This window comes from Rana temporaria, chromosome 4 (assembly GCF_905171775.1).
Source record: "Rana temporaria chromosome 4, aRanTem1.1, whole genome shotgun sequence".
Lineage (NCBI taxonomy): Eukaryota > Metazoa > Chordata > Amphibia > Anura > Ranidae > Rana > Rana temporaria.
In genome coordinates, this window is record NC_053492.1 from 17,857,068 (window position 1) to 17,874,166 (window position 17,099).

General features: G+C 49.1%; 2 protein-coding genes across 2 annotated transcripts; both read left to right on the top strand.

The window, feature by feature from the left end:
• The first annotated feature begins 772 nt into the window (after positions 1-772).
• LOC120936002 (E3 ubiquitin/ISG15 ligase TRIM25-like) lies at positions 773-16,320 on the top strand. The gene is made up of 3 exons (XM_040348075.1): positions 773-876; positions 10,563-11,772; positions 16,262-16,320. Exon 2 carries the CDS (start codon positions 10,569-10,571, stop codon positions 11,592-11,594), a length of 1,026 nt encoding a protein of 341 aa, XP_040204009.1. The 5' UTR covers positions 773-876; positions 10,563-10,568; the 3' UTR covers positions 11,595-11,772; positions 16,262-16,320.
• Positions 15,059-16,651, top strand: LOC120935563 (tripartite motif-containing protein 73-like). Its single transcript, XM_040347612.1, has 3 exons — positions 15,059-15,161; positions 15,393-15,959; positions 16,179-16,651. Exons 1-3 carry the CDS (start codon positions 15,059-15,061, stop codon positions 16,649-16,651), a joined length of 1,143 nt encoding a protein of 380 aa, XP_040203546.1.
• Positions 16,652-17,099: the final 448 nt, after the last annotated feature.

Genomic DNA, 17,099 nt, shown 5'->3' on the forward strand with positions numbered 1-17,099 from the left:
GGGGGCGTGTTTTATGTTAATGTTCTGTGACCCAACGTGATTGACGTTTTTTCACGAACGGCGCATGCGCCGTCCGTGGAAATCTCCCAGTGTGCATTGCTCCCAATACCCCGCAAGGACGTATTGGTTTTGACGTGAACGTAAATTTACGTCCAGCCCCATTTACGGACGAGTTACGCAAACAACGTAAAATTTTCAAATTTCGTCGCGGGAACGACGGCCACACTTAACATTGGTACTCCGCACTTACGCCACCATATAGCAGGGGTAACTTTACGCCGGGAAAAGCCTAACGTAAACGGCGTAACTGTACTGCGTCGGCCGGGCGTACGTTCGTGAATTTGCGTATATCTAGCTGATTTACCTATTTCGACGCGTAAATCAGCGTACACGCCCCTAGCGGCCAGCTTAAATATGCAGTTACGATCCGACGGCGTAAGAGACTTACGCCTGTCGGATCTAAGGGAAATCGATGTGTAACTGATTCTAAGAATCAGGCGCATAGATACGACGGCGCAACTCAGAGATACGCGGCGTATCTCTTTTGAGAATCTGGCCCTTAGTATGCAGCACAGGTGATGTTTTCTTCTTTTGGGCAGCCTTTGATCAGCGCTTACGCGACGAATGTTGTCTGGGAGGAGATGGTGAGTCAAAGCGACGAGGTCTCGTCTTCTTTCTGTATGAAGGAGTAGGAGCTAGGACCGCACTAACATCAGATCCGTCAGCCAGCTCTTGGCTCAGTGACGGAATAGGACGGACATCAGAGAAGGTAGAAGGCGTAGAAGGGGAGGAGCCACAGGAGGAAGCTCCTACCAGGAAGATAACACCATCGGTCATCCAGCCCTTTCAAGCAGCTGATGGAGTAAAGTTTTCATAGTAAGTGGCTCGGGAAGCTTCTTCTTCTCCTGTTGAGCGCCGACTGAAAACTGTTCCGCAGATCTTTTCAATTGAAATAACTTCTATCACCTCGGGCCCCGACAGTTGTGACCATGTGACCTACTGAACCAATTACATTGCAACATTTAAAGACTGCCTTTCGCTATAGGCTTTAACTTTGCCTGTTTTTCAGACTCTGGCCCAGATCCACAAAGAACTTACGGCGGCGTATCTATTGATACGCCGCGTAAGTTCTACGATGCGCCGGCGTATCTTTGTTTTTCTTTTCTTTTTATTCACAAAACAAGATACGCCTGAATGTGGGCTAGATCCGACTGACGTATGTCTTAGTACGCCGTCGGATCATAGGTGCATTTTTACGCTGGCCGCTAGGTGGCGCTTCCGTCGAATTCCGCGCCGAGTATGCAAATTAGCTAGATACGCGAATTCCCGAACGTACGCCCGGCCGACGTAGTAAAGTTACGCCGTTTATATTAGGCTTTTCCCGGTGTATAGTTGCCCCTGCTATATGGTGGCATAAGTGCGGCGTAACAATGTTAAGTATGGCCGTCGTTCCCGCGTCGAAATTTGAAAAAGTTACGTCGTTTGCGTAAGTCGTCCGTGAATGGGGCTGGACGTCATTTACGTTCACGTCGAAACCAATGACGTCCTTGCGGCGTACTTTGGAGCAATGCACACTGGGAAATTCCACGGACGGCGCATGCGCCGTTCGGGAAAAACGTCAATCACGTCGGGTCACGGTAGATTTACATAAAACACGCCCCCCCGATCCAAATTTGAATTAGGCGGGCTTACGCCGGCCGATTTACGCTACGCCGCCGCAACTTACGGAGCAAGTGCTTTGAGAATACAGCACTTGCCCGTCTAAGTTGCGGAGGCGTAACGTAAAGCGCATACGTTACGCCCGCACAAAATTACGCCGCTGGACGAGAATCTGGCCCCGTGTTTACAAGTTTAGGTTTTTTTTGCTAGAAAATTACTTAGAACCCCCAAACATTGGCCTGGATTCAAGAAGCAATTGCGCCTGTGTAACCATAGTTACACAGCGCAATTGCTTACTTGCCCCGGCGTAACGAATGCTCGTGATTCAGGAACCTTGTTACGCCGACTGCAGCCTAAAATATGCGCGGCATAAGGCTCTTATGCCCGCATATCTTAGGTTGCATTCTTGCGATGGCCGTTAGGTGGCGTTCCCGTTGTGCTCAGCGTATAGTATGCAAATTGCATACTAACGCCGATTCACAACGTTACGCGAGCCCTGCGTACGCAGTTTACGTTGTTTGCGTACGGCGGTTTTCGCGTAAGGCTGCCCCTGCTAATAGCAGGGGCAGCCAATGTTACGTATACCCGTCGTTCCTGCGTCGCAAAATTTTAATTTTACGTAGTTTGCGTAAGTGATTCGTGAATGGCGCTGGACGCCATTCACGTTCACTTTGAAGCAAATGACGTCCTTGCAACGTCATTTGCCGCAATGCACGTCAGGAAAGTTTCCCGATGGAGCATGCGCTCTACGATCGCCGCGGGAACGCGCCTAATTTAAATGATTCCCGCCCCCTACTGGATCATTTAAATTGCACGCGCTTACGCCGGGCAATTTTATAGAGCGCACACGCAATTTACGGAGCTACTGCTCCGTGAATCGCGGGTAGCGCAGTAAATTTGCGGGGGCGCAGGGCAAAAACGGTGCCCTGCGCCTACGCAAAAAATGCGCAAGGCTACCTGAATCTACCCCATTATATATATTTTTTTCTAACACCCTAGAGAATAAAATGGCGGTCATTGCAATACTTTTTGTCACACCGTATTTGCGCAGCGGTCTTACAAGCGCACTTTTTTTGGGGAAAAAAACAGTAAAGTTAGCCCAATTCTTTTTTATATTGTGAAAGATAATGTTACGCCGAGTAAATTGATACCCAACATGTCACGCTTCAAAATTGCGTCCGCTTGTGGAATGGCGTCAAAGCTGCTGCCGTTACCGAGATATTCATTTTTAAAGTGATGACGTATATGTATGTGAGCCGGTCCTTAAGTGGTTAAACTATGTTTATAACTGTTAATTGCGCGCACATTTTTTATTCCCACTCCACCCAATTCAGAGCTATTATCGCTGGATAAAAAAAAAAACAGGCATTGCAGCCAAAACCCCCCCCAAAAAAAAAAAATTTCGAATTGAAAGGAATACGATGGGGGGTGCTGTTGTTTTATTAAGACCCCTTTCACACTGGGGCGGGAGGCGCGGTGGCGGTATAGCGCCGCTTAAAATAGCGGCGCTATACCGCTCCTCTCACCGCTCCAAAGATCCTCCTCCTGCCAGCGCATCGCCTCAGTGTGAAAGCCCTCGGGCTTTCACACTGAGTATGCTGGCCAGGAGTTTTTCAGGCGGTATAGCAGCGCTATTTTTAGCGCTGTAACGCCTGAAAAACTCATCAGTGTGAAAGGGGCCTTAAGCAAACCAATAATGTAAGAGTAAAATCCAGTAGAACCTCGGTTTAAGAGTAACTTGGTTTGAGAGCGCTTTGATTTGCGAGCAACTTTTTTTTATAAAATTCTGACTCGATTTGCGAGTGTTGACTCGCAAGACGAGCAGAATTCAAGCTAAATAGCCCTGCAGTACCTCATTTGGCCTGAGGTACGGGGGGCGCAGAAGCCGAGCACAGCCGAAAATAGGCCTGCAGTACCTCATTTGGCCTGAGGTACGGGGGCGCAGAAGCCGAGCACAGCCGAAAATAGGCCTGCAGTACCTCATTTGGCCTGAGGTACGGGGGTGCAGGAGCTGAATAAAGCCAAACAACTACTAGGGGTGCAACGGATCACAAAACTCACGGTTCGGATTGTTCCTTGGATCAGAGTCACGGATCGGATACATTTTCGGATCAGCAAAAAAAAAAAAGGGGGGAGGACGGAACACTGGGCAGTCAGGGAAGGCAGGGGAGCTCACCTAGGCATACATGGTGGCATACATACCTATGATTAACCACTTAAGGACCGGACCAATACGCTGCTAAATGACCCAAGGGGTTTTTACAATTCGGCACTGCGTCGCTTTAACAGACAATTGCGCGGTCGTGCGACGTGGCTCCCTAACAAAATTGGCGTCCTTTTTTCCCCACAAATAGAGCTTTCTTTTGGTGGTATTTGATCACCTCTGCGTTTTTTATTTTTTGCGCTATAAACAAAAATAGAGCGACAATTTTGAAAAAAATTCAATATTTTTTACTTTTTGCTATAATAAATATCCCCCAAAAATATATATAAAAAACATTTTTTTCCCTCAGTTTAGGCCGATACGTATTCTTCTACATATTTTTGGTAAAAAAAATCGCAATAAGCGTTTATCGGTTGGTTTGCGCAAAATTTATAGCGTTTACACAATTGGGGATATTTTTATTGCATTTTTATTAATTATTTTTTTGTTTACTACTAATAGCGGCGATCAGCGTTTTTTTTTCGTGACTGCGACATTATGGCGGACACTTCGGACAATTTTGACATATTTTTGGGACCATTGTCATTTTCACAGCAAAAAATGCATTTAAATTGCAGTGGGCCGGATTCAGGTAGAATTGCCCATTATTTACGGAGGCGCAGGGCAACGTTTTTGCAAAGCAGAAGCTCCGTGAATTGCGCGGGCGCGCCGGCAAAATGCCCGGCGCTAGAGCACGCAATTTAAATGATCCCGTAGGGGCGGGAATCATTTAAATTAGGCGCGTTCCAGCGCCGATCGTAGCGCGCATGCTCCGTCGGGAAACTTTCCCGACGTGCATTGCGGCAAATGACGTCGCAAGGACGTCATTTGCTTCAAAGTGAACGTGAATGGCGTCCAGCGCCATTCACGATTCACTTACGCAAAGTACGTAAAATTCGAATTTCGCAACGCGGGAACGACGGGTATACGTAACATGGGCTGCCCCTGCTAATAGCAGGGGCAGCCTTGCGCGAAAACCGCCGTACGTAAACGACGTAAATTGCGTACGCAGGGCTCGCGCAACGTTGTGAATCGGTGTTAGTATGCAATTTGCATACTATACGCTGAGCACAACGGGAACGCCACCTAGCGGCCATCGCAAGAATGCAGCCTAAGATATGCGGCAATAAGAGCCTTATGCCGCGCAGATCTTAGGCTGCAGTCGGCGTAACGAGGTTCCTGAATCAGGAGCACTCGTTACGCCGGGGCAAGTAAGCAATTGCGCTGTGTAACCTATGGTTACACAGGCGCAATTGCTTCTTGAATCCGGCCCATTGTTCATTGTGAAAATGACAGTTGCAGTTTGGGAGTTAACCACCAGGGGGCGCTGTAGGAGTTAGGGTTCACCTAGTGTGTGTTTACAACTGTAGGGGGGTGTGGCTGTAGGTGTGACGTCATCGATCGTGTCTCCCTATAAAAGGGAACACACGATCGATGCGCCGCCACAGTGAAGCACGGGGAAGCCGCGTTTACACACGGCTCTCCCCGTTCTTCAGCTCCGGGGAGCGATCGCGACGGAGCGGCTATAAACGAATAGCCGCGCCGTCGTCCTGGATCGCTCCCCGCAGGAATCCGACCGCCGCATGTAGCGGGGGGGGTCCCGATCGGACCCCCGACCCACGTCTAGGCAGGCACGTACAGGTACGCCAATGTGCCTGTACGTGCCATTCTGCCGACGTACATATACATGCGGCGGTCTGGAAGTGGTTAAGCACTAATTTATAGTGCGAAGCGCGTCAGCTGTTTTACTCCCATGTAGTGTGCTGTGACTTGTAGCGCATTTTTCCTTTTTTTAAATAAAGACAAATATCAAGTATTTTTTTAAGTGCGGCTGTCCATGTTTTCTTTTTCTATTTGTTGCCTTGTGCATTGCCAGCACCCTTGATCTCCTGAGACCATACTGATCATCCTAACACAATCCACCTGGAGCGGTAACTTTCTTTCTGGCATACATACCTAGGCATACATATATCAATATCACCATATGTAGCCAGTTCCAGTATAACAGTGTCCATGGGCCAGATTCACGTAGAAGTGCGGCGGCGTAACGCATCGTAGATACGTTACACCGCCGCAAGTTTTCATCGCAAGTGCCTGATTCACAAAGCACTTGCAATGAAAACCTACGCCGGCGGCCTCCGGCGTAAGCCCGCGTAATTCAAAGGGGCGTGTGCCATTTAAATTAGGCGCGCTCCCGCGCCGGACCTACTGCGCATGCTCCCTTTTGAAATTCCCGCCGTGCTTTGCGCGAAGTGACGTCATTTTTTCGAACGGCGACGTGCGTAGCGTACTTCCGTATTCCCGGACGTCTTACGCAAGAAGGAAATTTTTTTTAATTTCGATGCGGGAACGACGGCCATACTTTACACAGCACATACGTGTGCTGTGTAAAGTTAGGGCACCAAAAACGACGACTAACTTTGCAACGGGAAACTAGACTAGCAGCGACGTAGCGAACGCGAAAAACCGTCGTGGTTCGCCGTAACTCCTAATTTGCATACCCGACGCTGGTTTCCGACGCGAACTCCCCCCAGCGGCGGCCGAGGTACTGCATCCTAAGATCCGACAGTGTAAAACAATTACACCTCTATGAATCAGTCGCATAGATACTCTGAGAGATACTCCGTCGTATCTGAGATACTCCGTCGTATCTCAGCTGTGAATCTGGGCCTATGTATGTATACAGAATAGCCCTGCCATTTCATTGTACTTTTAGGCCATTTACAGTCCTTTTACACTTCAAGCTAATTCCATTAGTGCCACTAGGGGGAGCAAAAGCAAGTAATGCACAAGTTGAAGACAAACTGTATACGTATGTCATGTACTGTGACTCACCCCTCTGATGTGTCTGGCACAATCGACTCGGTCCTAGGTTTCTGTATTGTAAGGCAACACCGCGCTGCGGAGGGGAAGGGAGGGTGCCTTCTCTCAGTCTGGTAATTTAGCAATTGGAGGTTGGACGATCAGTGTATTGCTCTCACTGCAGGCGGGTCCCTCTGTGCTGCAAGCGCTCATTCTCCTCGTTCTCGGGGGATCTATGCAGGCTGTGACAGCGGTGTGCCACTTGGGGGGGGGGGGTTGCGCTCTCGTTGGTATTGGTATTGTGGCTGCTGGCTGTCACTCCTTCCCCTTCAACAGGGGGGGTGCCGGGGAAGTACTGGGCTACGCCGCCGCGCTGTTCCACAGTGAGCTATCGGGGCACCTTGCGGGGGACTAGCTGGAAGCTGGCCGAGGGAGAGGAGGAATCATCTCCTCAGCGTTGCATCTCGTGGGGGAACATGCAGGCAGCGGAACTCACACTACCTCCTGCAGATCCGCGGATCACGTGTGTGCTGATACGAAGATGTTGATCCGTACGGATTACGGATCAATGACGATCCGTTGCACCACTAGCAACTACATGGCAAATGAGGTTCAATGTAGAAAAGGTTAAAATAATTTGGGTGGCAAAAATATGAATGCAATCTATACACTGGCGGGAGAACCTCTGGGGGGGGGTCTAGGATGGAAAAGGACCTGGGGGTCCTAGTAAGAGTGAGTGAGCAACATGTATAGCGATACAAATGCTAAATAAATCGCCTCAAGGCGCTTTTTTGCATCCTGTGTCGTCCTGATTCTTCAGAAGAGGTGGGTCTTTGGTTTTTTCCTAAAAGCCCGATGGTTTTCTTCCATGCAGATGGTCGTGGGTAGAGTGTTCCAGAGCCGAGGTCCTTGGACTGAAAATCTTCGTTCTCCCTTAGATTTGTAGCGGGATTTGAGGATTTGGAGGAGGTTTTGGTTGGTTGACCGGAGGACACGATTGGTGACGTAGGGTTTTATTTTCTCGCTTAAGTATTGAGGAGCGTTTCCTTGTGAGCCTTTGTGAGTGAGGCAGAGGGTCTTGAATGTGACCCGATCCTTTATGGCTAGCCAGTGGAGGGACCTCAAGACCGGGGATATTGGTTCCCACGTTTTTTTACCTGTTACCAGTCTGGCTGCAGTGTTCTGGACGACTTGTAGACACGAAATCTGGTATTTGGGTAGTCCGAGGTAGAGGGAATTTGCGTAGTCGAGTCGGGAGTTGATGATAGTTCCAACCACTACTGCTGTATCCTCTTCCGGGATGAAGGGGATGAGTCTACGTAGCATGCGGAAAAGATGGTGAGAGCCGCTGACTACTGATCCTATTTGTGCGTCCATCGTCATGTCTGAGTCAAAGGTGACTCCAAGGCTTTTGACTTTGTTGCTTGGGGTGATGGTTTGTCCAAGGATGGTAGGTGGTGTCCATGTCGTCCTAGAATTAGATTTTTCGATTTGCGTGAAGGATGATAGGCTCAGCAATGGGATGCAATGCCAAGCTGCTGCTAACAAAGCAAACAGAATATTGGCATTAAAAAGGGGGATTAACTCCAGAGATAAAACAATAATTCTCCCGCTCTACAAGACTCTGGTCCGGCCGCACCTGGAATATGCTGTCCAGTTCTGGGCTCCAGTCCTCAGGAGGGATGTACTGGAAATGGAGAGAGTACAAAGAAGGGCAACAAAACTAATAAAGGGACTGGAGGATATTAGTTATGGGGAAAGGCTGCGAGCCCTTAACTTATTCTCTTTGGAGAAGAGACGTTCGAGAGGGGATATGACTTCAATTTACAAATACCGTACTGGTGACCCCACAATAGGGATAAAACTTTTTTGCTGATGGGAGTTTAACAAGACACGTCGCCACTCATTAAAATGAGAAGAAAAGAGGTTTACCTTAAACTACGTAGAGGGTTCTTTACTGTAAGAGCGACAAGAATGTGGAATTCCCCTCCACAGGCGGTGGTCTCAGCGGGGAGGGGGCATCAATGGTTTCATGAAACTATTAGATAAGCACCTAAACAACCACAACATACAGGGATATACAAGGTAATACTGACATATAATCACACACATAGGTTGGACTTTTGTCCTTTTTCAACCTCACCTACTATGTAACTAAGTATCGGCTCCTCAACACCACATACAGCTTAATGGCACCTCCCAAGATTGTGTTGGAAAAGATTTGAGTTTTTCCCATCTCACCCTAGAAGTTCCGTAGAGGAGAACCCTCTCCCCTACTATTTTGAAAAAAAAAAGTTCCATTGTCATATGTCCTCCTTGGCACTGCCCAGTTACCTATGCCATGCGTTTGAAAATCAATTTGTTCCGCATTGACTTTAATGGCATGCAATACCGCATGCGGCCAGAGGTGGGGGGCACCAGTTAGGATTTTTCAAAATGCAGTGATTGTATTGCGAAACGTTACTCGCAATCCAAGGTTCCACTGTAATAAAATAACTGTATAGACATGATCTGGAATGGAGCTATCATATAATAATATAATTGTATAGACATCATTTGGGATGGAGATATATAATATATGACATATAATATGATATCTGTATAGATATCAGTTTGGATAGAATTATAATACCAGTATAACTTAAAATGATGGACGGTGTAATCAGCAGACCTCTCCCCTCCCTCCACTCCCTTTTGTTCTGCACACAGAGATATCTCAGTAAATCCTCCTCTGACCCCCTCCCTCTGACACCCTCCCTCTGACCCCCTCCCTCTGACCCGTTCCATCTGACACCCTCCCTCTGACTCCCTCCCTCTGACACCCTCCCTCTGACACCCTCCCTCTGACCCGTTCCATCTGACACCCTCCCTCTGACTCCCTCCCTCTGACACCCTCCCTCTGACTCCCTCCCTCTGACCCCCTCCCTCTGACACCCTCCCTCTGACCCGTTCCATCTGACACCCTCCCTCTGACTCCCTCCCTCTGACACCCTCCCTCTGACCCGTTCCATCTGACTCCCTCCCTCTGACTCCCTCCCTCTGACACCCTCCCTCTGACCCGTTCCCTCTGACACCCTCCCTCTGACCCCCTCCCTCTGACTGCCTCCCTCTGAATTGCTCCCTCTGACTCCCTTCCTCTGACTCCCTCCCTCTGACTCACTTCCTTTCACTCGCTTCCTCTGATTCGCTCCCTCTGACACCCTCCCTCTGACCCCCTTCCTCTGACTCCCTCCCTCTGAATCGCTTCCTCTGACTCCCTCCCTCTGACTCCCTCCCTTTGACTCGTTTCCTCTGACTCGCTTCCTCTGATTCGCTCCCTCTGACACCCTCCCTCTGACTCCCTCCCTCTGAATCGCTTCCTCTGACTCCCTCCCCCCTCCCTCTGACTCCCTCCCTCTGACTCCCTCCCTCTGACTCACTTCCTTTGACTCGCTTCCTATGACTCACTTCCTCTGACCCCCTCCCTCTGACCCCCTCCCTCTGACCCCCTCCCTCTGACTCCCTCCCTCTGAATCGCTCCCTCTGACACCCTCCCTCTGACCCCCTCCCTCTGACTCCCTCCCTCTGAATCGCTCCCTCTGACTCCCTTCCTCTGACACCCTCCCTCTGACTCCCTCCCTCTGACTCACTTCCTTTGACTCGCTTCCTCTGATTCGCTCCCTCTGACACCCGCCCTCTGACTCATTCCCTCTGACCCCCTCCCTCTGACCCCCTCCCTCTGACACCCTCCCTCTGACTCCCTCCCTCTGACTCCCTCCCTCTGACTCCCTCCCTCTGACTCGCTCCCTCTGACTCGCTCCCTTTGACTCCCTCCCTCTGACCCCCTCCCTCTGACCCCCTCCCTCTGATTCCCTCCCTCTGACACACATCGACTTAATTTCCTTTCTCTCTTCTGCAGTCAGCGATGGCGTTCTCTGATGCGAGGAAGGAGCTGGACTGTTCCATCTGTCTGAACATTTATACCAATCCTGTGACACTGAGATGTGGACACAACTTCTGCCGGGACTGTATAGAAGGTGTTCTGGATACACAGAGGGATTCCGGAGTTTATTGCTGTCCTGAATGCAGAGAAGAGTCCCAGGAGCGGCCTGAACTTATCAGGAACATTACACTGCGCAACATAATAGAGAGATTACAATCTACCAAACCGGAGGAGGAGGAGAAGGAGAGCCAGATCTTCTGTACATACTGTATTCACTCTCCTGTACCTGCTGTTAAATCTTGTCTGCTGTGTGAAGCTTCTCTATGTGATGACCACCTGAGAATCCACAGCAAGTCACCCCAACATGTCCTATCTGACCTCACCACTCCCCAGAAGAACAGGAAATGCTCCGTCCATGAGAATATCCTGGAGTATTACTGCACCGAGGACTCGGCCTGTCTCTGTGGGTCCTGCAGGCTGCATGGAGACCATCAGGAACACCAGGTGGAGGCTCTGGAGGAGGCCTCTGAGAAGAGGAAGGAGAACCTGACCAATGCTCTGCAGGAGTTATTGAAAAAGAAAAAGGAGCTAGAGGAGAGTGTGGAGATTCTGCAAAAATACAAGAGAAAAGTACAAGACGGTGCAGACGAGGTAACCAAGAGAGTCACTGCCATATTCAGAGACATCAGGAGACAAGTGGACATCCTGGAGAGGAGAGTTCTTAATACGATTTCCAGGCAGGCGGAGAAAGTCTCATTCCCAGCCTCTGATTTATTGCAGGATCTGGAGATAAAGAAGGATGATCTGTCCAGGAAGATTTGTCACATCGAGAAGATATGTAACATGACGGACCCACTGACTTTCCTACAGGAATCAGACACAGGTGACTTGTGTGATACTGAGGATGAGGATGAGGAGGACAAAGAGAGACGTAATAAACTCCTTCATTGTGGGGGGGGAACTGGATGTGACTGGAATCTCACACACATTACATACAGGATTGTTTGATATAATAACAGGCTTAAATAAAGGGATAAATATACCAGAACCTGCATATATAAGACTGGATGAAGATACGGCTTATGATTATCTATATATTTCGGATGACAAGAAGACCGCACGCAAGGTAGCCGGAAACCTAAATCGCCCAGTAACAACAAAGAGATACATGGGAATGTTACCTCAGGTGATGAGCAGTCAGAGTTTCTCCTCAGGGAGACACGAAATCTGGTATTTGGGTAGTCCAAGGTAGAGGGAGTTTGCGTAATCGAGTCGGGAGTTGATGATAGTTCCGACTACTACTGCTGTCCTCTTCCGGGATGAAGGGGACGAGTCTACGCAGCAGGCGGAAAAGATGGTGAGAGCCGCTGACTACTGATCCTATTTGTGCATCCATCGTCATGTCTGAGTCAAAGATGACTCCGAGCCTTTTGACTTTGTTGCTTGGGGTGATGGTTTGTCCGAGGATGGTAGGTGGTGTCCATGTCGTCCTAGAATTAGATTTTCTATTTGCGTGAAGGATGATAGGCTCAGCAATGGGATGCAATGCCAAGCTGCTGCTAACAAAGCAAACAGAATATTGGCATTAAAAAGGGGGATTAACTCCAGAGATAAAATGATAATTCTCCCGCTCTACAAGACTCTGGTCCGGCCGCACCTGGAGTATGCTGTCCAGTTCTGGGCTCCAGTCCTCAGGAAGGATGTACTGGAAATGGAGAGAATACAAAGAAGGGCAACAAAGCTAATAAAGGGACTGGAGGATATTAGTTATGGGGAAAGGCTGCGAGCCCTTAAAGTGGAGTTCCACCCATAAATATAACATTACATCAGTAGTTTTAAAAAAAATTCATTTTTTTTTTTTTTAGATGCCTTCAAAGTGTTGTTGCTAGGCAGAATAGTTAATCTTCCCACTTCCTGCACCTAGGTGCTTAATGCTTCCTAACCTACACCGCACAGACTCCTGGAAATGTAGTGGGTGTAACTTTCCAGGAGTCTGGCATTCCCCAGTCTCAAAGAATCATGTGACTTGGACAGCACAGGTGCTGAAACCTGATCTGACACTGCTTGGGCAGCACTGAGCATGTGCGAGATCTGCAAGGCTGAAATCCAGGAAGTCATACAGTCTGGCTTCATGATGCCCACACTTAAGATGGCCCCAGTCAATTTCTATTTTATAAAGTGTCTAAATGCTGTAACAACCTAACAAAACGGACCTTAGTTTACAGTCTAACTTTACTAGAATACATTAAGCTTGTGTTTATATTTATATTTAAAAAGTGAAATTGTGGCCGGAACTCCGCTTTAACTTATTCTCTTTGGAGAAGAGACGTTCGAGAAGGGATATGATTTCAATTTACAAATACCGTACTGGTGACCCCACAATAGGGATAAAACTTTTTTGCGGAAGGGGGTTTAACAAGACACGTCGCCACTCATTAAAATTAGAAGAAAAGAGGTTTACCTTAAACTACGTAGAGGGTTCTTTACTGTAAGAGCGACAAGAATGTGGAATTCCCCTCCACAGGCGGTGGTCTCAGCGGGGAGGGGGCATCAATGGTTTCATGAAACTATTAGATAAGCACCTAAACAACCACAACATACAGGGATATACAAGGTAATACTGACATATAATCACACACATAGGTTGGACTTTTGTCCTTTTTCAACCTCACCTACTATGTAACTAAGTATCGGCTCCTCAACACCACATACAGCTTAATGGCACCTCCCAAGATTGTGTTGGAAAAGATTTGAGTTTTTCCCATCTCACCCTAGAAGTTCCGTAGAGGAGAACCCTCTCCCCTACTATTTTGAAAAAAAAAAGTTCCATTGTCATATGTCCTCCTTGGCACTGCCCAGTTACCTATGCCATGCGTTTGAAAATCAATTTGTTCCGCATTGACTTTAATGGCATGCAATACCGCATGCGGCCAGAGGTGGGGGGCACCAGTTAGGATTTTTCAAAATGCAGTGATTGTATTGCGAAACGTTACTCGCAATCCAAGGTTCCACTGTAATAAAATAACTGTATAGACATGATCTGGAATGGAGCTATCATATAATAATATAATTGTATAGACATCATTTGGGATGGAGATATATAATATATGACATATAATATGATATCTGTATAGATATCAGTTTGGATAGAATTATAATACCAGTATAACTTAAAATGATGGACGGTGTAATCAGCAGACCTCTCCCCTCCCTCCACTCCCTTTTGTTCTGCACACAGAGATATCTCAGTAAATCCTCCTCTGACCCCCTCCCTCTGACACCCTCCCTCTGACCCCCTCCCTCTGACCCGTTCCATCTGACACCCTCCCTCTGACTCCCTCCCTCTGACTCCCTCCCTCTGACACCCTCCCTCTGACTCCCTCCCTCTGACTCCCTCCCTCTGACACCCTCCCTCTGACCCCCTCCCTCTGACCCGTTCCATCTGACACCCTCCCTCTGACTCCCTCCCTCTGACACCCTCCCTCTGACTCCCTCCCTCTGACACCCTCCCTCTGACACCCTCCTGACCCGTTCCCTCTGACTCCCTCCCTCTGACCCCCTCCCTCTGACACCCTCCCTCTGACCCGTTCCATCTGACACCCTCCCTCTGACTCCCTCCCTCTGACCCGTTCCCTCTGACACCCTCCCTCTGACCCCCTCCCTCTGACTGCCTCCCTCTGAATTGCTCCCTCTGACTCCCTTCCTCTGACTCCCTTCCTCTGACTCCCTCCCTCTGACTCACTTCCTTTCACTCGCTTCCTCTGATTCGCTCCCTCTGACACCCTCCCTCTGACCCCCTTCCTCTGACTCCCTCCCTCTGAATCGCTTCCTCTGACTCCCTCCCTCTGACTCCCTCCCTTTGACTCGTTTCCTCTGACTCGCTTCCTCTGATTCGCTCCCTCTGACACCCTCCCTCTGACTCCCTCCCTCTGAATCGCTTCCTCTGACTCCCTCCCCCCTCCCTCTGACTCCCTCCCTCTGACTCCCTCCCTCTGACTCACTTCCTTTGACTCGCTTCCTATGACTCACTTCCTCTGACCCCCTCCCTCTGACCCCCTCCCTCTGACTCCCTCCCTCTGAATCGCTCCCTCTGACACCCTCCCTCTGACCCCCTCCCTCTGACTCCCTCCCTCTGAATCGCTCCCTCTGACTCCCTTCCTCTGACACCCTCCCTCTAACTCCCTCCCTCTGACTCACTTCCTTTGACTCGCTTCCTCGGATTCGCTCCCTCTGACACCCGCCCTCTGACTCCCACCCTCTGACTCCCTCCCTCTGACCCCCTCCCTCTGACCCCCTCCCTCTGACACCCTCCCTCTGACTCCCTCCCTCTGACTCCCTCCCTCTGACTCGCTCCCTCTGACTCGCTCCCTTTGACTCCCTCCCTCTGACCCCCTCCCTCTGACCCCCTCCCTCTGATTCCCTCCCTCTGACACACATCGACTTAATTTCCTTTCTCTCTTCTGCAGTCAGCGATGGCGTTCTCTGATGCGAGGAAGGAGCTGGACTGTTCCATCTGTCTGAACATTTATACCAATCCTGTGACACTGAGATGTGGACACAACTTCTGCCGGGACTGTATAGAAGGTGTTCTGGATACACAGAGGGATTCCGGAGTTTATTGCTGTCCTGAATGCAGAGAAGAGTCCCAGGAGCGGCCTGAACTTATCAGGAACATTACACTGCGCAACATAATAGAGAGATTACAATCTACCAAACCGGAGGAGGAGGAGAAGGAGAGCCAGATCTTCTGTACATACTGTATTCACTCTCCTGTACCTGCTGTTAAATCTTGTCTGCTGTGTGAAGCTTCTCTATGTGATGACCACCTGAGAATCCACAGCAAGTCACCCCAACATGTCCTATCTGACCTCACCACTCCCCAGAAGAACAGGAAATGCTCCGTCCATGAGAATATCCTGGAGTATTACTGCACCGAGGACTCGGCCTGTCTCTGTGGGTCCTGCAGGCTGCATGGAGACCATCAGGAACACCAGGTGGAGGCTCTGGAGGAGGCCTCTGAGAAGAGGAAGGAGAACCTGACCAATGCTCTGCAGGAGTTATTGAAAAAGAAAAAGGAGCTAGAGGAGAGTGTGGAGATTCTGCAAAAATACAAGAGAAAAGTACAAGACGGTGCAGACGAGGTAACCAAGAGAGTCACTGCCATATTCAGAGACATCAGGAGACAAGTGGACATCCTGGAGAGGAGAGTTCTTAATACGATTTCCAGGCAGGCGGAGAAAGTCTCATTCCCAGCCTCTGATTTATTGCAGGATCTGGAGATAAAGAAGGATGATCTGTCCAGGAAGATTTGTCACATCGAGAAGATATGTAACATGACGGACCCACTGACTTTCCTACAGGAATCAGACACAGGTGACTTGTGTGATACTGAGGATGAGGATGAGGAGGACAAAGAGAGACGTAATAAACTCCTTCATTGTGGGGGGGAACTGGATGTGACTGGAATCTCACACACATTACATACAGGATTGTTTGATATAATAACAGGCTTAAATAAAGGGATAAATATACCAGAACCTGCATATATAAGACTGGATGAAGATACGGCTTATGATTATCTATATATTTCAGATGACAAGAAGACCGCACGCAAGGTAGCCGGAAACCTAAATCGCCCAGTAACAACAAAGAGATACATGGGAATGTTACCTCAGGTGATGAGCAGTCAGAGTTTCTCCTCAGGGAGACATTACTGGGATGTGGATGTTGGGGGATCGTCACACTGCAGAGTTGGGATGTGTTACCCCAGTATACTTCAGAACGGACTCTATACAGAAATTGGACATAATTCTACATCTTGGTGTCTGGAGAGGAAGTCTAATCAGTTATCAGCAAAACATGACAACAAATCCATCACTTTACCTGATAATTTAATAACCAGAGTCAGAATAAATTTGAATTATGAGGCCGGGCAGATCTCTTTTTATGAGTTGGGTATCCCAATCCGACACCTCCACACCTTCACTGCCACCTTCACTCAGCCCCTCCATGCTGTGTTATTTCTAGGCGAAGGTTGTGTAAAGATATGTAGATGGGAGGTGTGACAAATTTACGCCAAGACTGGTGACCTCACTGGCATTCAGATTGGTGGACCTAGGTTCCTGCAGGGTACTGAAGATCTATGACGTGCGCAGGGGGTGCCGGGTATGCCTGGGCACACCCTAATCCCCTGACATACTTGTCTACACCTGGATGAGAGGGGCAGTGGGCGGCATATAGAACAACCGACGGATGCTCTGCATTTTCCGCCCTACAGCTGTTTAATGCCTTCGGGAGGAAAAGGAGGAGAAGCTAGAATTCAGGGGCTGCATGGAGGAAAATGCAGATCATCGGTTGTTCTATATGCCGCCCCGCTGCCCCTCTCATTCAGCCTGGTGCTACTATATGTTTCCATCAGCTACTGTACTAGAACTGTTGGCTGCGCCTCCCAGCTCCCCCTGACTCCTTTGTTCTAAGTAACTGCAGCAGGACCGCCCACCCAGCTTCTCCACG